A 23,962-nucleotide genomic window follows, 5' to 3' on the forward strand; every position below is an offset into this window, starting at 1 on the left:
AACTGAATGTGATGTATGAACCTATGTGTGAATGCGATGTTATCAGAACTTCCGTATCTAGGAGAGCTGAGATCTGGGTGTAAAAGAATTTGGTTTGCATTAAGCTACGAAGTTGATTATTATCAAAAGGCATCAGACGCTATCTGTGTGTCTACTTCACCTGTTCTCAGAGACCCTCGTGATAGATCCGAAATATCCAAGTCCTCGGACTTCCAGGCACCGGCGTCCATAGAAGAAACTGTGGCATTACTAGACCGGTCTTAGAGTTGTCTCCAGGTCACAACTGACGGATGGAACCGCACGTCTGGGACTCTTAAGGAGTCTAAACAATATCAGCTTGTTCTGCAGGAACCGTTCGCTGTATCAGCTTCGCAGGTGCAAAAAGATTTTGACGACGTGTCAAAAGCTTTGATGGTTAGAGAGGTTTTGCTTCAGATGTCCGGTCTGAAGCTTTCTCTAGAACTGATGAATCACCAGAGTGATCCAGTTTTAATGTTCTCATGTTATGATTTGTGTAGCCAACCAGAGGTTGACAAGTTGAGGAATGTTACCAAGATAACTCAGAAACGCGCCTTCTTTGATCCGGACATTCTGATCTGGGGTAAAGGGCTATCTATGTGTCATGAGTTTAACTTAACCTTACTTTGTTCTTGTGTGAGTGCAAATGGTGATGACCTTGTCGTATAAACATGCTGAAACATATTTCAATCACTGTAATCATAACATAACATTCATTTCACACTTCAATCATTGAGCACATATTAATGAAAGCATTTCATTATATTATAATTATTATAAGTAGCAATAAACAAACGTTTATTTAATGATTATTTAACTTATAAGTTTTAGAAGTTCATATTTAATTTAGGAAATCATTATTTGATTTAGCAACTGATCCGAGCTGCGAGTGTTTACTTATTTGGAGGCATGAAGAATCCTGTAGGACGATAAGGGAAGCTTGGACCTTGAGGAGAGAACATCATTGTTGACAGTTTGTTATCATCTGTTCAGAGCTGCAGAGAGGCTCTGAGCTCCAGCTGATGGGGTGAAGGCAGGCCAATTTAAAAAGAACACATGCAGCCTCGTGCCTCCATTTTGACCAGATGTTGAATGGTCAAACTGTACCTAAAAACTGACCATTGCTGGACGTTACAATATGATTATGAATACTTAATATATTCACTTCCACATTAGGTGAAATAATCTCTCTTAAGCGTTTGAGAAAGGAGTGGTGTCTGAGGTGTGTGATAACCACCCACTTTAAACTTGTTAAGCTCTGATTTGTCTAAATTGATAAACAACATATATCAAAAAGAGTTGACACTTCTTCCAAGGGAGTTCTAGCAAGCTGCCCAGTTCGGTCGACTGAATCATTTAAGTATAAGGAACCATCCTTTAAGGTCAAACCTTCTTTGCAAAACTTCATCTGACCACCAGCACTCACCCTGAGGGTATCACTGACCAGCGGTTCCGTATTTGGGGTGAAACTATGTACTCGGAATACCCCAGAAGTCAACTCCACCGGCAGCCTGTCCGTATCAAATTCTCCGGACCCTGGATCACGGGGAGCATTCAAACACAAGGATTCGCAGGTTCTGCACCACTGGTGTGGATGATTTCATTAATTGATAGTTTGTTAAACCATACAGTCAGACTTATTTACAACCCAGACATTACATTTTTCTAAGACAATCAGGTTTTGCTACATAACATCTAAGCTTACAGTCAATCATTTCATTCATGGTCTCAGTTATCTTGTTTCAACCATCATTCATCATAATTAGTTTTGTGTCATTATTAGCTTAGAAATATAGTTCTAAATGGATTTTATTAACTATATTTTTGCCTCAGTCTCAAATTATTTGGTGTGATTTCTCTGAACTGCTCAAAAGACCTGATTTCAATTTAAATCAAATATTAAAAGATCAACAATAGTGATAATTCATATTTATATGGAATATCACATCTTATTGATCATTCATTAAAGTGACAGTGTGTATTTTTCTTGGCCATAGGCAGCAGTAGATACCTAAATCATTGCAAGCAAGCAGTATTTTTGTGTTGGAGTAAGACCTTACCAACGGATGCCCTTTATGGTCAAAAAGCCCTGGGGAGTACAAACTTCAGCCAAATAACCAGCACATGAGACTCCTTTCATTACTGGCAACAAGTGAAGAGGTAAATGTGTAAAACAACTACATTTAAGAATGGCGAAAGTTTGTAACTGTTCGTTACAAATCAGTAAATTAATTTGTCCGGCTCCCGTAGAAGGAAACATGGCATCTAATGGGGAGCCAAAGTCACTTCCGCATCATGGGTCCCCTGAACAATGAAAAAACAAATGCAAGTCAAAGGGGCTAAAAACGCTATTTTCTAATTCCGCTTGTTTTGTGCCATGGATTTCACATATGATGTCTTTGAACTTTAAAGATGCATTTAGAAACCAAGAACGTGCTTATTTTCGAACGGGGGTGAATGATATTTTAGGCTTTGTGTGAAAATAAGTCCAGGACCACAAATTCACTTCACAAAAGTGACGTCATCGAACCAGACACGGAGAAAACTGAGGGAAGGGAGCTCTAAGTTCAGCAAACTTTCCACAGGAGGAAGGAACTACCATAAATTTGATCATTTGGTAAGTAGCAGCTACGCTAGGGGAGAGGAGATTATGTGGTGGCTTCACATATACGACGTGCCGATTTGTAGTTTGTAGTCATGCTAATTACTAACTTTTACAAGCTGATAAAACTCAAAGTACGTGACTGGTGTGGTCAAAACACCCATCAAAATTTTTAATTTAAATTGCAGTACAACATATGTGTGATCCAGGGAGTAAGGCAAAGCGGGTTAGAAAATAGCATTTTTAGCCCCGTTGACTTGCATTAATTTTTTCGTTCTTCCGGGGATCCATGATGCGGAAGTGCCCTAGGCTTCCTATACGGCGTCGCCCAGAGACTTGGACCCGCTCCCATGTATTTTAGACTTGATTTTTATTAAGGACATACTTGGCCATTGGTACGTTAATATGTTATGAAGCCTACAATATTTTTCAACAACTGGGTATCTTTTAATTAATTTCAACATCATTTTTGTGGATATTTCCAGATTAATGGTAAAAATAAATACACATTGTCTCTTTAAAGGTAACCACTTCCATCACGTTACAATATTATTATTCTGCGTATATTATTTTAGCATTTTGTATATTTGCCTCATTTTACCTAAAGAAAAGCTAACCTCTGATAATTAGATTTTACCGAAGCAATAAATTCAGCTTTATTCAAATGATCATAGGTAGTTACAAAAGTCAACAGGTAAGCTTCCAGATGTTCACCGGTGACATACTTCTGTACGAAAAGGCCTTCCTTTATCATTAAAATCACTGAAACATTTTTAATTTGCTTTAAGGGCTTTAAAGTTGAGATTCACCACCGTTGAGACAAAGTTGGCTCGAGTCACCACGTCCGAGGCCACTATGTTCATGGGTGTTTTGCTGTGTAGGTCCTTTATCCATCGCAGCAGCTTTGGCAGACCCCTTCGGATCAAGCTGGGGAAGTTGTCACAAAGGCGAAGGATGTACTTGAGTATGCTGATATCATATGGTAGGGTCAGATTTATGCCACACACAAAGAAATCTGGGGATTTCAAAGCAATGCACTTATTTCAGAGCACAGAAAATAGTCATGAAGGATAGAAACACGAATTTGGATAAAAGTAATAAATAAGCCTTAAAACAGGGCTATTCAATTCCGGGCCTGGAGGACCGGTGTCGGTATAGGATCTTCTCGGGTGCAAGATCGGCTCAGGGTGCTTCGACTGCCGATGATGTCAAAGTAGTTGATTGGCTGAACATGAACCTTACGGAAGTTACATAATCACGTTACGTTGTTATCACGTTACGTTGGTCCAGGCTAATTTTTCTGTTGGAAAGATGGACAACTTTTACAAAGAAATCCATCATTACCTCTTTGAAAATATACTTTTAGCATAGAGCTGCATGTATATTAGGGCTGAACAATATGTGGAATTAAATAGTGATGTGACAAAAGGAGATTTTCTAATCGCAAAGGCTGCAATTTGGCAGCGAGTGGTTAGCTCAATGCTAATATACATGGAAAAACCCATAGGAATGCTAATGCTAATATCACCGATTACATTCTTACAAATTATGAATTAGAAACGTGCCAAATGATTACATTTGGGGTCTAATAGAAAGTAAAACTGTCATCAATCATATAAGTACAGACAGGTATTTTAGTAAAGCCAGAAAACTTTTAACTCCAGAGTTTTGGCTAGCAGCTTTGAGCGTAACTGAACTACGCATGGACAAGACGTCAAAAACTCTAAACACAAAATACTTCAATAAACGGGACACACTTCTTTCCTGCAAAATACAATTTCACAGGTGTTGCTAATACCTATGATCCTTCAAGGAATGTGCTCAAAGAGGAGTTCAACATTATGAATACAATATAGTGTTTTATTTTACAAATACCATTATAAACACAAACTTACGTCTTACGAAACATTATTTTAATAACGAAACTGCTAAATTCTTTCCAACAGTATAGATGTGTAGTGTTTTTTGTCTCAGTGGGTTTGCCATACTTTGACGTCATCGGCAGTCGAAGGACCCCGAGCCGATCTTGCACCCGAGCAGATCCCGTACCGACACCGGTATCCAGCACGTTTTAGTTTTAACTCTGCTTCAACACATCTGATTTCAGTCAGCAGGTGATTAACCCCCTGGAGGCAGGCGTTGCAGATTTGCAACAGTTAAAACCTACCTACCTGGTTACTCCAAATGCGTACTTCATGAGCATTTTTAACTCAGAAGTATCCCTGAAGGACTTAGTTGTTCATCCTTTTATCAAAACTTATTTTGAGCCTGAGAGGATTAACAGGCTTCTGCAGAGCCCGGTGAGCTGCTGCACAGGTGATTCAACCACTGAATCTAGTGTGTTGGAGCCGAGAATCCTGTAAAACGTGCTGGAACCGGCCCTCTAGGGCCGGAATTAAATAGCCCTGCCCTAAAACAATCAGATAGGAACACTTACAGCTGGAAGGCTTTTGCTTTTCCAACACATCCTGGAGTTTTGCTATAATATTTGAACGATCCATACTCTTTCCATAGTAATAGGGGATTTTCCTCCACAGTGCAGGCTGGTGATATGCTGGGTGATCATACGAAACAATAACATTTTTTCCTTGGCCCCAGCAAGCATTTAAGGTAGGGGTGTCCTGTAAAAATCCAAGTTACAAAAGCAAGAAGCTTGTTTTGTGTAATCCTTCCATTGTTTTAGTTTTTTCTGAACACAGCGTAGTAGATTTGTTTTGACCTTTGTTTACTGACGAGTGTCGGCTAACGCTGTAGCCTTCCTCAGAACACGCAGATGTTGCGTCACTTCCTTCTCCATTTATCTGCGAGCAGCAGAGGACAATGTCGCCCTCTACTGCTCGTGCTCTCCTTGCTGATGACACAGTCCCGTGAATGATCCAATGTGTGGAACCCATTGTCTCTGTTCATTCTTACCCATGGTGTCCCACAAGGTTCTGTGCTGGGGCCTCTGCTCTTCCTCCTCTATCTGCTTCCTCTTCAGCACACCCTGAGCTCCTTCAAAGGAATCTCCTACCATCTTTTTGCAGATGACATCCAACTGTACATCTCCTTCAAGCCCCATGAGATGTCTAAGCTGCAGCTGTTACACACCTGCTTAGACTCTATCAAAACCTGGATGGCTGGGAGCTTTCTTCAGCTGAATGAAGATACGACTGAGATCCTCATCTGTGCCCCAGACAAGCTGGTTGCCAAAGTCAGAGACTCTCTTGGTCAGCTTGCTTCCCACACCAAACCTTCTGTCAGGAATCTTGGTGTGACCTTTGACTCAGCTCTCACCCTGGATTCTCATGTCAGTTCTCTTGTTTGTTCTTCCTTCTTCCATCTCAGGAACATTGCTAAGCTGAGTCCCATTCTGTCCCGCTCTGAACTTGAGACAGTTCTCCACACCTTCATCTCCTCACGCTTAGACTACTGTAACTCTCTTTTCACGTGTCTGAGCAGAACCTCCCTGAACCATCTACAGGTTGTTCAGAATGCTCTTTGCTCGGCTTCTGACCAAGTCCTCCAAACACACCCACATCACCCCGCTTCTCCTCCAGCTTCACTGGCTGCCAGTCAACTTCAGGGTTCATTTCAAGATCCTGGTTCTGGTCTATGGGGCCTTACAAGGACAAGCACCATCTTACATTGGTGATCTTCTTAGTCCCTACACTCCCAGCAGGTCCCTGAGTTCCAGCGATCAAAGCCTACTGGTTGTGCAGCACCAGGCTAAAGACCAAAGGCGACAGATCATTTGCTGCTGTGGCCCCCAGACTCTGGAACTCTCTCCCCCTGAGCCTGAGATCAGTGGACTCAGTGGTCTCCTTTAAAAAGCAGCTGAAGACTCACTTGTTCAAGCTGGCTTTTGTATGACCTTCTTCACCTCTCTCTCTTTATTCTGCTCTCCCCACCTATTCCACCTTCCTCAGGAACCACTGATTTCCCTCTTAACTATTCTCTCTCTCTTTTGTAACATTATTTTATCACAATTGTCTCTTTTTGCTCATTTTAAATATAATTTTAAACATTTTCTAAATGCTTTTTATATTTTTACATTTTTTGTTTTTGTGAAGCGCCTCGTGGTTTTGATCTTGAGAGGCGCTATAGAAATTATATTTTCTTCTTCTTCTTCTTCTTCTTCTTCTTCTTCTTCTTCTTCTTCTTCTTCTTCTCCTTCATGGTTGTGTCCACGTCTCCTTATTTCTATGGCTGCCTTTATCCATCTTTTGTATTTTTGTTGTTCAGTGTTTATGATCCTTGTTCTGTCCCAGACCATTTTATGGTTTTCTCTTGTCCAGTGATCTGTTACAGCGTTGTGCCTCGTTGTTTTGCTGCTCCTGTGTCTTTGGCTTGTTTCTTTCTCACATTCCCTTCTATGTTCTATTGTTCGTGTGTTGAGTTGGTGTTCGGTTTCTCCTATGTATGTTTTACTGTGGAGACTCCACATTTATGTCCTGCTGGTATCTTGTTTTTACTAACCTTTTTCTGACTGTCATGTATGGTTTTGTTGGTGTGTTTGATCAGTATACACTGAGACACTCCTTATCCCTGGCGGTAAGTCGTTTCCTGTTTTCAGTGTTGCACTAAGTGTAGCTGTTTGGTGTTTGTGGCTTGCTAAAACTGATTTAATTTCTCTGTACTAGGATCTCTGAGTTATTGTAGCACATAAGCACGCTAAAACACACATTTTCTGTTGTTCCACCTAGCTTTTAGGGAACCATTTGAGTTCGCACGCAGTTTATTTGGTGTTGAACAGTTTGCTCCTCCAGTTAGCTTAGCCTCAGCACGGTTATGGCTACTTCTGTCTCTGCTTCTCCATCTCCTGTCTCTCGCTCTCTGTGTCAGATGTTTAGTTACTCCTCTGCCTCCTTTAGTGATAATGGTACGTGTAACAAATGTAGCATTTTTGTAGCGTTGGAGGCGAGGGTGTCGGAATTTGAGGCCTGGCTCTGCGTTGTTGGAAAGCCAGTAAACAGCCGTAGCAGCTTAGCTAGCGCGGGGCTAACTAGCTCAGAACCACCCCGTAGTGATCCTCCAGCAGAACCCGAGCAGCCGGGACCTCAGGCCGGCTGAGTGACTGTACGCAGGAAGCATAGAACTCTGCCCGTGGGCCACCACCAACCCGTCCACGTTTCAAACAGATTTTCCCCGCTCAGTGACGCACCCACTGACAAGCCGACTGTGATCATTGGCAGCTCCATAGTCAGAAACGTGGTATTGGAGGCTCCAGCAACCGTAGTTAAATGTTTACCTGGGGCCAGAATGGGCAACATTAAATCTTACCTGAAACTGCTGGCTAAGGATAAGCATAAATACAGTAAGATTGTGATTCACGCTGGCGGTAACGGCACCCGGTTACGCCAATCGGAGGTCACTAAAATTATTTTTGCTTCGGTGTGTAAGCTTGTCGGACTCAGTAATTTTCTCTGGCCCCCTACCCGATCGGACCAGTGACGACATGTTTAGCCGCATGCTGTCCTTCAACCACTGGTTGTCTAGGTGGTGTCCTGAAAACAACATGGGCTACATTGATAATTGGAAAACGTTTTGGGGAAAACCTGGTCTGATGCGGAGACGGCATCCATCCCTCTTTGAATGGAGCAGCTCTTCTTTCTAGGAACATGGCCAGTTTTATTAGTCCTCCATTACAACCCAGGGTCCAGACCAGGAAGCAGAGTTGTAGTTTAACACACCCCTCTGCAGCTTCTGTACTGTTACCCACCCACTACCCCATAGAGACAGTGTCCTGCCCACAGCCAAAATCACACAGATTAAATATCAGGCTTAATAAAGCAAATCATGGAAATCTCATAAATATTAGAACAAATTCAACTGAGCAGAAAATTAGAAAAATTAAATGTGGGTTATTGATCTATTTAACTTTGTTAGTTAATGACTTGATTTGTGATAATCAGATTGCTTTGCTCTCTCTCACAGAATCCTGGCTGCAGCAAGAGGACTATGCTAGTTTAAATGAGTCGGCTCCTAATTATATAAAGCATCATATTGCTCGAAGTACAGGGCAAGGAGGAGGAGTAGCAACCATTTTTCATTCTGACTTATTAATCAATCCCTTACCAATTAATAGCTACAGTTCGTTCGAACATCTTATTCTTAGTTTTCCTAATCCAGGTTGCAAAACTGTAAAACCACTCTTGTTTGTAGTTTTATATCATCCAACAGGCCCTTACTCTGAGTTTTTGGATCAGATCTCTGATTTTTTTTTTATCTGATTTGGTGCTAAATACTGATAAGGTCATTATAGTGGGGGATTTTAACATTCATGTGGACATTGAAAATGATAGCCTCAATGTAGCCTTTAGTAATACCTTAGACTAAATTGGTTTTACTCAAAGAATACATAGCGCCACCCACTCCTGCCATCATACATTAGACCTTGTGTTGACTTATGGCATAGAGTGTGAGGAAATAACGATCTTTCCACATAATCCAGTCCTCTCGGACCACTTTCTGATAACCTTTGAGTTTTTTATAACTGAGTTCTCGAGACATGAAAGTAAATTTCACTATAGTCGGTGCATCTTTTAAATCAAATGTTCCATCTTTACTGTCCTCAGCATCTCAGAGGAACGTAGCAGAGGGCAATATTTTCATTTCTAGCCCCTCACAAATTGATGCCTTAGTTCATAATGTGACTTCCTCTTTGTGTGTTGCATTAGTTGATGTTATCCCTTTAAAAAATAAGGTAATTATGGACAGGAAGTTGGCTCCCTGGATTAATTCTCATTTACGAGCTTTAAAACAAAACTCTAGAGAAACTGGAGAGAACATGGCGCTCTACGCACCGTGAGGAGGCCTACCTATCCTGGAAAAATAGTCTTGTGCTTTGTAAAAATAAGCTTAGACAAACTAGAACTGCTTATTTCTCAGCATTTATTGAGGAGAATAAGAATAATCCTAAATTTCTTTTCAGTACAGTTGCCAAACATACACAGAATCATAGCTCTGAACCATCTATTCCCTTAGCCCTCAGCAGTAACGACTTTATGGGATTTTTCACAAGCAAAATTAATTCTATTAGAAACAAAATCTTTAACATGCTCCCTAATGTGATTTCTTCTTCCTCAGTAAGTGAAGCAGCATCAGAGGTAACTGTAGAACCTCATCTGTGTTTGAACCGTTTTGATCCAGTTGAGCTTTCAGAGTTATCAAAAATATAAGCTTCATCTAAACCTTCAACTTGCATTTTAGATCCAATCCCAACCAAATTATTTAAAGATGCATTTCCTTTGGTTACTGCCCCCATTCTAGATATAATCAATCTATCCTTAGTAAATGGATATGTACCACAGGATTTTAAGGTTGCTGTAATCAAACCTTCACTTAAGAAGCCTTCTCTGGATCCAGATGACCCAGAGAATTATAGACCAATATCTAACCTTCCATTTTTATCCAAAGTCCTGGAGAAAATAGTGGCCATCCAAGTATGTGAGCATTTAAACACTAATGCTCTGTTTGAGGAATTTCAGTCTGGTTTTAGAGAGTATCACAGCACTGAAACTGCATTAGTGAGAGTTACAGGTGATATTCTCATGGCCTCAGATAAGAATCTTGTGTCTGTTCTAGACTTGTTAGGTCTCAGTACTGCCTTTGACACAGTAGATCACAATGTTCTTGTAGAAAGACTTGAACATGTTGTAGCGATCAAAGGAACAGCGCTAGGCTGGTTTAAATCCTACTTGTCTGACAGATTTCATTTTGTAAATGTACATGACAATTCTTCTTCATACTCCAGGGTTATTTGTGGAGTACCACAGGGTTCAGTGCTTGGACCAATTCTTTTTACTATATATATATGCTCCCAATTGGTAAAATCATTAGATAGCATGGGATACACTTTCACTGTTATGCTGACGATACTCAGTTATATCTATCCATTAACCCTGATGAACCTAATCAGTTAGGTAGATTACAAGCTTGTCTTGAGGACATAAAAAATTGGATGACTCTAAACTTTTTGCTTTTAAATCAAGACAAGATGGAAGTTCTCATCTTTGGACCAGAAATCCAGAAAAGGAAATTGCTTAGTCAATCACCTGACCTGAATGGCATTACATTAATCTCCGAGAACAAAGTAAGGAACCTTGATGTTATCTTTGACCAGGAAATGTCATTCAAATCCCACGTTAAACAGGTTTGTAGGATTTCTTTTTTCCACCTTCAGAATATTGCTAAAATTAGAAGCATCCTTTCCAGGAGTGATGCTGAAAAACTAGTTCATGCATTTATTACATCAAGACTGGATTACGGTAATTCATTACTCTCAGGAAGTCCACAGAATGTAGTAAAAAGTCTTCAGCTCGTCCAAAATGCTGCAACGAGAGTTCAGATGAGAATTAAAAAGAGATATCATATCTCTCCTGTCTTAGCTTCCCTACATTGGCTACCTGTTAAATTCAGAATAGATTTTCAGATCCTTCTTCTCACATATAAAGCTCAATAATCAAGCTCCATCATACATCAGTGATCTGATTGTTCCTTACATTCCTAACCGAGCACTTCACTCTCAGACTGCAGGTTTACTGGTGGTTCCCAGAATATCTAAAATTAGGATGGGAGGCAGATCTTTTAGTTATCAGGCTCCTAGCTCCCAGTCTTTGTCCGTGAGGCAGACTCCTTGTCTACTTTTAAGACTAGGCTTAAAACAATTTTATTAGATAGAACCTAAGGTTAAAATCTGATGTTAGCCTAGATCTGGACAAGTGAGGGAGTAGAGGGAGGTGGAGTGTACAGTCGGTAAAGACGGCTCTCCCTTGCCCTGCCTCCAACATGCCTCCATCTAAAAAGACTAGGTTATCCAGAGTTATCTCTGTAGATATGCTGCTATGGGCTTAGACTGCCGGAGGCTACACTGACCACTTTTCACACTCTACTGCTTTCTTCTACAATCTGCTCTTTAACTGTATTATTTTCTGCAATTTCAGCTGTTAACTTTATTTTTTCTCTAAGTGTTGTTGTCCGCAGAAGAAGCTACAAAGATGTTCTGCTGAGCTGTGGTGGCCTCATGGAGGGGGCCATCGTCTAGCACACTGCTGCTAACCACTTAAACATTCCCCCTCTCCTGATGATAACTTTTTGCTTTCCTTGACGTTGGATGTGCTACTACTAGTTTATCCGTTTAATTATAGATCCACTAGTATAAATACAATCAAGTTTATCTCACGCCAAATAGAATATTTAGTAAGAAATCACACTGTAACCGAAGACACTTGGTGTGTGTGTGTGTGTGTGTGTGTGTGTGTGTGTGTGTGTGTGTGTGCGCGCTCTGTCTTCTCGATCCCCAGTGAGTCGTGGAGGATGGCTGCTTATACTGAGCCAGGATCCTTTGGAGGTTTCTTCCTGTTAAATGGAGTTTTCCTCTCCACTATCGCTACATGCTTGCTAAGTATGAGGACTGCTATAAAGTCACTGACACTATTCAGTGACTTGATGCAATTGGCTGGGTTCCTTATATAGGAAACATTAATTCTGATTGGCTTAATGAACTGACCTGAATTGGAATGTTTATTATGTGAAGTGCCTTGAGACGAGTCTTGTCATGATTTGGCGCTATATAAATAAAATTCAATTGAATTTATTTGAATTGAATTCTTTTTTTCATCGTTATTATAATTGTTTCTGTTATGCCTTTGATGTATGGAAGACTTATCACCAGCTTTGGTTCCTGTCTTTTTGGATTTTTGGTTCTTCGTTTTGGTTGTTTTTTTTTTCTTTTTCTTTCTGTTATTGTTTGGACCCAGGACAATGAACAGAGACAATGGAGTTCTCGCATTGGATCGCTCATGGGACCTTTTCATCAGCGAGGAGGGCGACATTGTCCTCTGCTGCCAGCAGACAAACGGAGAAGGAAGTGACGCCGCCAACGTCGGCAGTGCTCTGAGGAAGCCTACAGCGTTAGCTGAAACTTGTCAGTAAACAAAGGTAAAAACAAATCTGCTACTACGCTGTGTTTAGAAAAGATTTAAACAAAGCAGGAAGTGATTTTGTGTTTTAGAACAAAAGTTTTGTTTTGTGTGTTTTCAAAGTTATTTCACCATCTTGTGCATGAGTTTGGCTCCAAACAAGTCCTTGATGAACTGGATGAGATGGATGTGAAGTTGGGCTTCAATCTTTTTGTCGAAGCCTTCAAAGTGGGATAAAGAAACGATGATGACTTCTTTAGGATGTCTACTCGCCCATGCATCTATTTCCCTGAGAACAGTCTGACCACAGTGGTAAAAAACACAAATCAGTTAGTTAGAAACAGACATTTTTCAAATGAAACTCTGTTCTTTAATGTCACGTTGATTTTAGATGTTAGAGAAACCTCATTCCCTTAAATGGGCTCATTTTATTCACTGATAGATAAAAGTTGAGTTCAGTCTTTGGAAAAACTGCCCAGCCACATTTTCTGTCTACCAGTCACGGAGCAAATTTTAACCACTTTGTTTTTTTTTTTTAGCAGTAGTTCTAAATAATGGCTGTCTTACTGGTTATAGGGAACTTCCTGAACAGCGACAGGTTTCTGCATTTGCCTTCCTACCAATATTTGTGTTTTCAGTTACTTGAACCATAATCGAGCTCTTTGTGAAAAAGTTATCGCCAGACATGTAGAATTAAGGAATCACTTCAACAGAAGCTGTCTGACAACATGAAGTCAGCAAAAATATCTGAAAAAGCAACACATCGTGCTCCCGTTGAAAAGAAGCTACAGTTGAAGCGCTGAAGGTAAGGTCAGAGGTAGAGCCCTGCATCTGGACTCAGATCCCTCTGGTCCATTCAAACGCTCTCTGACTAGTGGTTAGCTCATCAGTCCTGTAGGATGTAATCAGCTATTCTCTGAACAGGGACACTAAGTAAGATGGTAATAATTCTGATCATGCCCATTAAAACATCACCAACACACAGATTGTTTACCTCCACATCTGTCCGTGTCAGGAGGCCATGGTGGAAGTAAAGCCTGGTGGGATTAGAGTCATTATGCTTGCGAGCAATCCTCAGGTCAAAGTAGCGAACTCCTGCATTCAGCTGCTCTGTGATGGTCACCTCCTGAGATACACACATCAAAACACTCTTCTGTTTCCTGCGCATAAAAATCTCACAACCAATATTAGACCCTCCCTGACCTGAGTCATGGCCCATCTGCGTACTATCCTACGCACAAAACAAATCCTGCTGAATCTTCTCAGGACTTCTGGCTTTATAATAGAGGAGTTGATGTCCAGGTCATAGCTCATTGAGTCGTGGCTCCCTGGAATGGACAGAGGACATAAATCTGCCGTTACTGACAAAATTTCAAAATAAAAGTGATCAGTAACACATTTGGTTTGGTAGAAAAATAAAATCTAATACAGTTCAGGAAGAATGTGTTACATCAACACACATTGTGTGTGTGTGTGTGTGTGTGTGTGTGTTTGTGTGTGTGTGTGTGTTAGTGTTCATAAGCCTTGTTTATGAATATTTGGTAATTCAACACTAACTCTTAAAAAGTTATCAAAAATTATCTGAAAATAAATCAAATCTAAACATTTATATTAAAACCCAGTCTCTCTAAACGATTAAAACAAGTCTAAATAGAATACAATAGAATACAATAGATCAAGAACCCGATGTCCCCTCTAAGGGACACATCAGCAAACGAGACCAAGTCCTTTTATCTGCTCCCTACCTGGTATGGCCAGGTTACTGAGAGGGATGGAATGAAGCGCCGGTGGCAGTTGAGACATCCAGTCAGTGTGACTCATGTTTTTTTCTTTTCTCTCCGTCTGCTCACACCTTCAGCTCTACTCCAGCAGCTCTACTCCAGCAGCTCTACACCAAACTTGTAACTTTAGAGACAACAGAATTGGTTTAAATGAGAAAACAAAGTTCACCGGGTCAAAGGTTCAGCAGGAACCTACTTACCCGTGACGGTCCCAGCTGCTTTTCTAAGGTAGATTCAGGTTAAACACTTCCTTAGCGTTGTGGGAGGAGAAACTGCTGTCATTCAGGTTTTCTGTGCAGGCTCAGTTAAAACTTCCTCATACCATTGTCATTTACTTCACTCCAACAGGATCATTCTCCAGAATAAACCATCAGAACATTGTCACTTCACCACTGCAACTCTGATCTGTGCCATTTTTGATTACAGCGTATGCAACAGTTTAGTAAACACCATCCAGTACAGCTGAGATTTTATACAAGACCTTAAATGGGTTTTAAGAGGGCGTAAACCAGATAAAAGCTCAGACAGAGTGGATCTTAGCTTTTAAGCTGCAGGTGTTTCACCTCAGTGTGACCGACTACAGAAACTCTAATGACATCATGTCTGCCTCTGACGAGGTGTGCTCAGAGCTCTGCCCCCTCAGTCTGTGGGAAATAATGATGATTTAAAATTACCCTTAAACACAGATAATGGCATGCGTCTGCTTTTGGAGGAGTTCTGTGTTGGACCAACAGCATGTCCAGTGTGTTTCCCACTTTTTCAGGTGATTATCAGGTGAGTTTTACAGTGTTTTCAAACATTGTTTGTTTCTTTTAGTCTGAATCAGTTCAATAGTTCATCAAAGCTGCTATAGTGAATCTACAGAACAAGCTAGGTTTTGAACACAAGCACAGTTACAGAACACTCACTCCTCCGCTCATGTATCATCCCTGAGTTCTGCCAGAACCTGAAAACCCACGGTACCAGAGGAAACAATAGTGCTAATTACCAGTCACTGTTTTCTTAGGTCCAAACGTCTTTTGTTGTCCGTGACTTCAAATGGTGATTTGCCTTATGGGACTCTGGTAGTTTGTCCTAAAGTTGAAGTGGTAGCAGCCGGCTGTTTCTCCTTCTCTGATATTGAGTGGAGAACCTCTCATACAGGCGCAGGCGCAGGGAGTCGTAGGGTGCTTGTGCACCTGCCCCTTTTGTCCCAAATGCCCTTTATTCTGTCTTCCATCAGCTTTTGTTGTCCAAAACTGTCATACATGGCTAGGCACTAGGGCCATGCAGAAGACAGCAGCCTCAAGCTGACATCTACAGGGAGCCTAACTCACGCCCATCTACTTCCGGACCATGGGTGCCCGGAAGAACGAAAAAAATAATGTAAGTCAATGGGGCTAAAAATGATTTTGTAATTCCACTTGTTATGTGCCATGGATTTCACATATGATGCCAGTGAATTTTAAAGATGCATTTTGATACCAGGAAATGCGCTTATTTTTGAATAGGGAAATGCTATTTTAGGTTTTGTGTGACAATAAGTCCAGGACTACAAATGCACTTTACGAAAGTGACGCTATCGAATCAGACACGGAGAAAACTGAGAAAAATGGCTCTAAGTTCAGCAAACTTCAATCCTTCCTTCAGGAGGAAGGAGCCATCATAAATTTTGCCATGTGGTAAGTAGCAACTATGCTAGGGGAGAATTCTGTGGTGACGTCATATATGCAGCGTACCGATGTCTGACTTGTAGTCTAATTATGATATTTTACAAGCTGATAAATGTCAAAGTACGTGACTGGCCTGGCCGAAACACCCATCATTAGTTTTCATTTGAATAGAAGTATACTACATGTACGATTCAGGAAAAGCAGATTGGAAAGTAGCTCTTCTAACCCCAGTGACTTGCTTATTTTATTCGTTCTTCCAGGGACCCATAACCCAATAGGGAGCTTAAGTCTTCTACATTTCCTTTAATAAAAAATACATTGGGGACCCTTTTCTCAAAAAATGACTTTGATCAAAAAATGTGATTAAAATTATATATTTCAAAAGTCAATTTTTTTTACATAAATTTCATCCTTAGATTTAGTCCTCACCCAACATTGTAAAATATGTGTATGTTTTTGAGATTGTAACGTGATGAAGGAGCTATTCCTCCAAGGTTATTTAACCTTTGACACAATGCCAGAGTGCATGAAACAGCCTCAAAGTCATGCATTCGCTTCTAAACTGTTTACTTTCCAGCAATGAAGACAGAAGATGAAGAGACTCTTTTCTTTTTTTAAATCAAAGAACTCTATTTTCAATAAAGCTAATCAAAACAACTGTTAGTCAATAATACAATGTGACCGATCTGTGAAATCACAATGTTATGATTCACATGTTTTAATAAGTAATATGACTTATTCTAGTCACTAGACACGCTGATACACTAAGGTAAACAATCGAATGACACATTGCTGTGCTGATCCAATCAGAACCTTCCTAGTCTGAAGCGTGGCAGAGTCTCTGTGGTGTTTATTTAATCTGTCAGCTTTGATTCGTCCAGAATCAAAAACATCCAGATTAATAAAACAGTTCCAACGCCATCTTAAGTTCAGTTCTCAAGATCCCATGAAGTTCACCGCATGTTAAGTGAAGTATTGGACCGGCCATCTGTACTTCTCTTTTTAAGCTGAAAACCATTCAAGCTGGGAAAAATCTGTTGTTTTGTGAACCAAGCAACGGTACCTTTCAGAATTAAAGCTGAACTCGCTGACCCAAGGAGGGTCCCCTTTTTGACGCTGTGAAACACCTGTCGCTTTTTACCTGGAGACTATCCAAAGACTGGTTTGTCGTACTGTCGACGCTGCTTCATTGGCTCCAGTACCAGAGGAGGTTTGTGGACCTGGCATCCAGATCTGTACGGAGGTCTCACTGAGGGTATGTGGATGCGACATAAATGGCGTCTCATGTGTTTATGACTACGGGTCTCAAACTCTGATCAGTTAGGAGCAAAACATCATCTCCCACTCAGACTTTGTTTCTCCGGATACGAGGGTTCTGAATTTGACACACACACACACACACACACACACACACACACACACACACACACACACACACTTCATTCAAACAGAGCATCCATCATTAAGAGAGGTAGTCTTGTTAAATTGTTAAAAAATATTTAGTAATAAATTACCTTAAACATTTGAAGGTCTCTCTCTCTTCTCTTGTCTCTCAGTTAATACAAAGTGTTATCTAAACCCTGCAATAAAAAGACCTAATCTTCTGATTTAAATAACCCAGTGTCCATAAGATGGAATTCATACTCGATATGAATTTGTAATGTCTTATGGTCCTTAATTAAATGTAATTATCACTCATTACAAGGTTAACCACATTGGTGCCATATTTTGTGAATAAATAAAAAAATTACATTAAAAAATATATATTAACATAAAAACAAAAACATTTGAATAATTAATGTTATGACTTGTTTTGGGGGTGAAGTGTCGGGGCTTTAGACATTCACAAGTGGGCCTGAAATATGTTTTGTTTACTTTGTATTTTTTGTATTGTGTCAGAATTTAAGAAAAACTGCCACTAAGGTTCCTTTGCATAAAAAATGCTCATACAAAACTTCATATAGATGTAATATAATATTACATTAATGTTTCTGTAACTTTTTACAATAAGGTACGCACAGCTGTGCTTCATTACTAGGGAATGACTTAGGGGTAATGAGTTAGGAAGCAGGAACAATAGAGCTCCGGACCCCATGTGACTCTCAGTTGGTAGACGCCATATTGGCAGGTAAAAGAAGCTAAACAAACACGGATGTAACCATGAATGTGAACGGGATCGGCTTGGATTTTACTTCGTCGGAGTTTACTTTACTCTTTAAAACCGAAGAAATCATTTTATATAGTCAGAAATTAAATAGACTAAACATCTCCGACCCTTACCGTGTCCCTGGGATACTTTTTAAAAACGCCAGAAGCTGTCGGAGCAGACTTCTTACCGGACCTGGCCGGGGAACCCCTTGGGATTTACCCAGAGGAGTTGGCTCAGGTGGCTGGGGAGAGGAAAGTCTGGGCCTCTCAACGCTACATGCCCCCGCAACCTGACTCCGGATACGCGGATGAAAATGGATGGATGGATTGATGGATGGATGGACAAATAACAGATTTACACGTAAGTAGTTTAAATAGAGTGCTGTGCTGTTTGAATGTATAAACTGAACGCCAAGAGAAATCACTAGTTTGATTGTTTTCCGTGAATAAAATAAATATGTCAGGCAGGAGCGTCTCAGGATCTGTCTGAGATCTGTCTCAGTGAGACAGATAATAGCAATCCAAAGTGCTTTTTATGTGTGATCTGACAATTGATCAACCATTGCTTAAAAATTAAATACAGCTTAGCCGGTTAATTGCTGTGATCATAAAACACGTAAACGGCAGCGCGCAGAAATCACGAGGCAACGTTTTACGTGACGTTTACTTGTTGCTATGAGTAATAAGACAGATAAAGCCCCACCAAAATAAGTTTAGGAAGCCTACTAAGGATCGTAATAAAAGCATTTAAAATAAATACCATACACAGTTGAGGAAACGTTGGTTTAAGTACCTGATATGAAGTGGTCGCTGCATAAGCAAAAACCTTTACTCTCGGGATCCCACAGTTTCATTTAAGCCCGGACACTAGTGTGTTTTATTAAAATGATCCAACGTTTGCGGCGCTCCGGATCTTGGGGAATCCTGTAGATGGCTCATTCCTTATGTCGTCCATGTCTGTTCTGCATCCTGGGGCACAACAGGAATCTACCATATTTCCTGTCTGATTGCATTTTCTGACAATAACAAATAGTCCAGCTGCCGGCTTCTACCTGCCAAGATGGCGCCGTTTCGATTTGAACTGTTGAATGCCGGGAGAAGTGACGTCAACTCCCGGAGCTCTATAGGTAGTTAACCAGTAGTTACTGGTAAACACCCAGCAGTCTTTTTCAGGGACTAATAAGTAGTTATCTATGAAAGCAATAAGGAACAAATCCCAGATGAATGCCGTGCCTGTGGACTCTCTTTTGTAAACTCCACGAAGGATGCAGATAATTTGCAACATCACAGTGATTTAACATCCCTGTTTCATCTTGATTTCGCTCGTCTGTCACTTCGTCATCCATTGTCGGCATCCGACTGTCTCGAGATGATGGAAAGTGAAGCCTCCTCCCAAGTACCTACTGAGGAACTAATCTGTACTTACTCAATACTTAACCATTACTTATCTGTTGTTACATGGCCATTTACCATAAATACATTGAGCTTATTCACACATCATTGTCTTTCATCTTGTGTGTGGTGATATTCCAGAGATGGGTGACCAAAAGGAAGGAGCTAGTCTTTTTATTGAGGGTGCTATGAAGGAAGTGGTCATGCGTACCCATAGTTCTCTAAAACACCTTCAACACTAGCAGATACACATGCGTGCACAACACCTCAACAACACCTGAAACAATCATTAATATACATCATAAACATATGAACAATTGCTGACTTTTCCATGAAATCATGAACACATACAGCCACACAGAAAACCATCTATAGTGTTGCAAGGTTAGCTAACGTTAGTGTTAGCATTTCCAGCGGCAAAACCCTGGACTACTGCGGCGGTTGAGGGTTGACTCTCTTCATCCAGATCCGAAGGTTTTTGTGGGTCTGAGATCACTTCCAAACATTCATTCGTTTCTGACTGAACCCGTGGAAATGTGGGCAACAAAAACCAATCCATTTTACCACTAGCTAGCTCTACCTTTCACTCGTTCACAGGTGGAAAATGATGTCAAAGGTTAACATCAATTTCCAGTTTTTGTCACACTCAGGAGGTAGGACTCAAAACACAGAAGCCCAGAATGACTCGAGGCAAGAGCAGTTGAAAAAGGTAAAATCCTTTTATTAAGGTGGCAACACAAAATCACTTCGAGATGCAGGAGTCAAATCCAGAAAACTGAAAGCCAAAAAACAAAAGCTCAATAATGAGCACAAAGACTAGAACCTGACGAGGGAACAAAACAACGCTGACTCACAACAATGGACTGACAAACACTGAGGGACAAGACAGGGCTTTTAAACACAGAGGGAGGTGATCAGAGGAACAGGTGACAGGTGTGAGGAGATCTGGAGAAGGCAGTAAACTAAATGTGGAAAGAACTAAGCAGGAGAACCTGGAGGAGAACAGGAGGAGGCTGGGGACACAGAACATGGCAGTTTTGGTTTGTTTTTAGTATCCACATGATAATTTACTGATTATTTTTGTTTTGTATGTTAAATATTATCACACCCACACGTTAGATTAAAATTAAATTGTAAAACAAAAAAAATCTAATATTTACTTGGGGGTGTTATGGGGGTGCAGTGACTAATCCAGGGGTAGCTATTGCCCCCCCCCCCCCCCCCCCCCCCGGCGCCGCTACTGCTGTGACTTTGAACCTGACACCTCCTACTTGAGCTCCTGGTTCTTGAACCTAAGGAGGTCACAGCCATCAAGTTCTGATGTTAAAGGAGCGGAGATGGATTCTATTCTGGTGGCTTCAAACATTTTCCACCATTGGTCCACTCTCTCCATCACTTCCATCCCCAGCGTTATTTTTCTCTTCTACAGGAAGCAGTATGACTAACTGCCTGACATCTCTGTGAAGCATCGTGGCAGGGACTTAGGCTGGGCATCCTGTCCTAGCGTTTGCAAGCCTTTTTACAGGTCTCACATAGGGTACTGGGTAACTTGGGAATGTTTGGACATTTACATCCCTCACAACTCACTTCTTGTTGGCCTTAACACTGATAACCCTGAAAGCCTATATTGGCTCCTCAAGGCATTCTGGTCTGCCACCCAAGCGATGTCACCAACTACAACATTGCGTTCCTTTGTGTGCCTTTTACTCCTGATGAATAGGTTGGGTTCAGCCAATTGGCTCCACTTCTTCCAGAACTGTTAACTTCGGCCCTGATCACTCGTAGCCTCTTGTAAGAGTAACCGTCAAAACTGAAGCTTCCTGAGTCTCCATTTGGTCCAGCTCTACCAAGGAGCTGTGAGTTAGGGCTGAGGTATTCTATACAGTCCTCTCAACTCTGACATCTATTGTGCCTTTCATTAGCCAGGTTTGCTGCCATGTAGAAACATTTTTGAAACCCTCCCCATGTGAAGACTTCATCCCCTCCCAGGCTTTTTTCACAATCTGAACAGCTGCTTCTGCGGCTCCATTCCAGTAGGGTGAGTCTGCTGGGTGAACCTTCCAGCTCCAGTTTGTTCCCTGTTTGGTGGCCTCATTCTTTGGTTCTCTTTCATCCAAACAATCCAAAAAAAGGTAAAGTTCGTTCAGGGCAGGCTTGGCTCCCACAAATTTTCTTCCCCGTTCAAGATCTGGATTCTTCCTCCACATACCAACAATCCTGAATCTTTTTCTTTGTATACATAGTCTGTTGAGGGTAGTGTCACAAAAGGCAACATCCTCCTGGGCTGCAAGCAAAAGTCCCAAAAAGTATCTTCACATTCCTCAGCAGACAGTGCAGCCTTCTTGGCTTTGGCCTTGATCTCCTCCATTAGTAGAATAACCTCCCACTTTAACTTACTGGCTGCTGTACCCTTCTTCCATTTTATAACATCTACTGCTAAATTTCCTTTCATCCACAAGCAATTTAACTGCACAGCCAGCTGGAGGTCTGTGGATTGGATTTCCTCCAGACTGCCAGAAGTTATTGGATGAGTCACTGGTTTGTTGCAGTCAGGGGTTTGTTGTAGGATGCTCTGATTTCTCTTTGCTTGAGCGCTAGTCTGTACTGCTGAGAAAGCCTACCTCTGTAGTTTATCCATGCCCTCTTTGGCATTAGTTGCAACCTCTTTAGCTGACTTTGTCAGCCATTCTTGTAAAGGTTGTCTCAAATAGGGTCCATTCTGCCATTCTGAATCCTCATTAAGATCCTCAGGAGTAGCCCCTCTTGTCATAATGTCAGCAATATTCACCTTGATAGGAATCCACCACCATCTTCTGAGTCGAACTGCAAAAACTACACCACACATCTCTGCCTTAACTGGTTCCCGTTGTTGGTCCAGTGGCGTGAGTTTTGCCATAGATTCGACCAACCTGATTTGAATGCCTTGCTCGGTCTCCCATCCGAGGTACACCACAGCTCCGCCGTTCTGGTAACTCCCATCAGAGGATGTTACTCCCCAAGTTTTTCCAATCCAGCCAGGTGGTGCGAGGCTTCTATGGAAGGTGATCTGGCCAATTTGCACATACTCTTCAGATAGTCTGATGGCGTCCCTCCTGAGGTCTTTAGACAGTGGCTTGTCCCAAGTATCAGTAGCTCTTGTTAGACTCCCACTTTCAGCTTCCTGGAAAGCATTCCTGACAAATATGGCTCCTTTCTGCATGGTAGGAGAGACTAGGCCGATTCGGTCGTAGAGGCCCGCTATTTGACTTAATAGCTCACTTCTGCTTAGTGGATTGGGGGTCTGTTCTTTCACCTCGTCTTCAATTAGGTCTTGGCCTGTCCTTATCTTGTTTCTCCTTCTTGAGAAGTTGATCGAGAATAATATATACAACTTGTCCTCTTGGACCAGGTATCGAATTGCCAGGGCTCTTTTTTTGCCTTCCCTCATCTGATTGGGAAGTACCACAACTCTATCCTTCCTTGTTGGGTTTTCTGATCCAGGTTTACTTGGTTCCTGGTTAATCCGCCTCACAGTTTGCTCTGACCAAATCCATGACTTGAGGAAGAATCCCCCAGCTCTCAGAATTTCCTACAAGTGGGTGACAGTAAAGGATTATTATCTTTTCCTCCATTTTTCCGGTTTAGGCGATGTGTCATGCTTGTGGTACAAACAGTGGCGGCTGGCCAGTAGAGGGCGATAGGGCGCCGCCCTCCCAGTTTCCCCTGTGTTTTTAATTTTTATTTTAAAAAACAAATAAATAAAATTAACAATAATCACATATTCTAAGTTAATTGTGTGTTTTGTAACAAAAATAAATCATATATGTATATATATCTATATTGGTCTCTGCCGGTCTCTGCCGATCTCTGCCGGTCTCTGCCGAGCGGTGGAGGCTGTGTGCTGTTTTTCAATCGCCCAAACAGGACGGGACCAGTTGTCCAGTTGTTGACAAGAAAATCAAAGGGTAAGAATGGCAATGTATCCAATCAGCGTTGACGTTGTTTCAGAGCGTTACAGAAGCATGATGGGCGATAGAGCTACCGCCAAGGCTTTCGTTGATGTTCGGTAGAACTCGGAGAGTCTCGACTCCAGCACGTTTTGACGGTCGTGACGCAGACGTAGACAGTGCGCCTACAATATGGATACCGGATCTCAGCAGCCACTGAATTCAGTTCGGTCTCCTCCAGTATCCGTTCGAGAGGAGAACTATGGTGGAAAAACTTAATGTCAAAGAGCTTGGACCAGATCAGCCCGACGTAAAGATAAGCCAGCAGGAGAAGGAGAAGGGTAAACTGTACACACGACGTTTCTCCCAAAATTGGTACACCAGGAAGCAGTGGCTAGCTGGATGCAATCACGCTAATGCGTTATTTTGCTTTCTGTGTTTGTTATTCAAAACGGCTGGGATCCACAGAAGGTGGATGTGGAACTTGTGTCTCATTGGGGACTCCATTCATTCTCTGACTGAGGAATGCAGCGCATCAGTG

The 23,962-nt window shown here is 41.4% G+C and overlaps 1 protein-coding gene across 1 annotated transcript; it reads right to left on the bottom strand.

Moving 5' to 3' along the window:
- Positions 1-144: 144 nt before the first annotated feature.
- Positions 145-15,391, bottom strand: LOC107388278 (PI-PLC X domain-containing protein 1). The gene is made up of 7 exons (XM_070545492.1): positions 14,504-15,391; positions 14,268-14,427; positions 13,726-13,850; positions 13,517-13,648; positions 12,655-12,822; positions 5,058-5,241; positions 145-3,635 (listed from the first exon to the last, which is right to left on the bottom strand). The coding sequence occupies exons 2-7, from the start codon at positions 14,341-14,343 to the stop codon at positions 3,394-3,396; spliced, it is 927 nt and encodes a 308-aa protein (XP_070401593.1). The 5' UTR covers positions 14,344-14,427; positions 14,504-15,391; the 3' UTR covers positions 145-3,393.
- Between the last annotated feature and the right edge of the window lie 8,571 nt (positions 15,392-23,962).

Source organism: Nothobranchius furzeri, chromosome 16, assembly GCF_043380555.1.
Source record: "Nothobranchius furzeri strain GRZ-AD chromosome 16, NfurGRZ-RIMD1, whole genome shotgun sequence".
Lineage (NCBI taxonomy): Eukaryota > Metazoa > Chordata > Actinopteri > Cyprinodontiformes > Nothobranchiidae > Nothobranchius > Nothobranchius furzeri.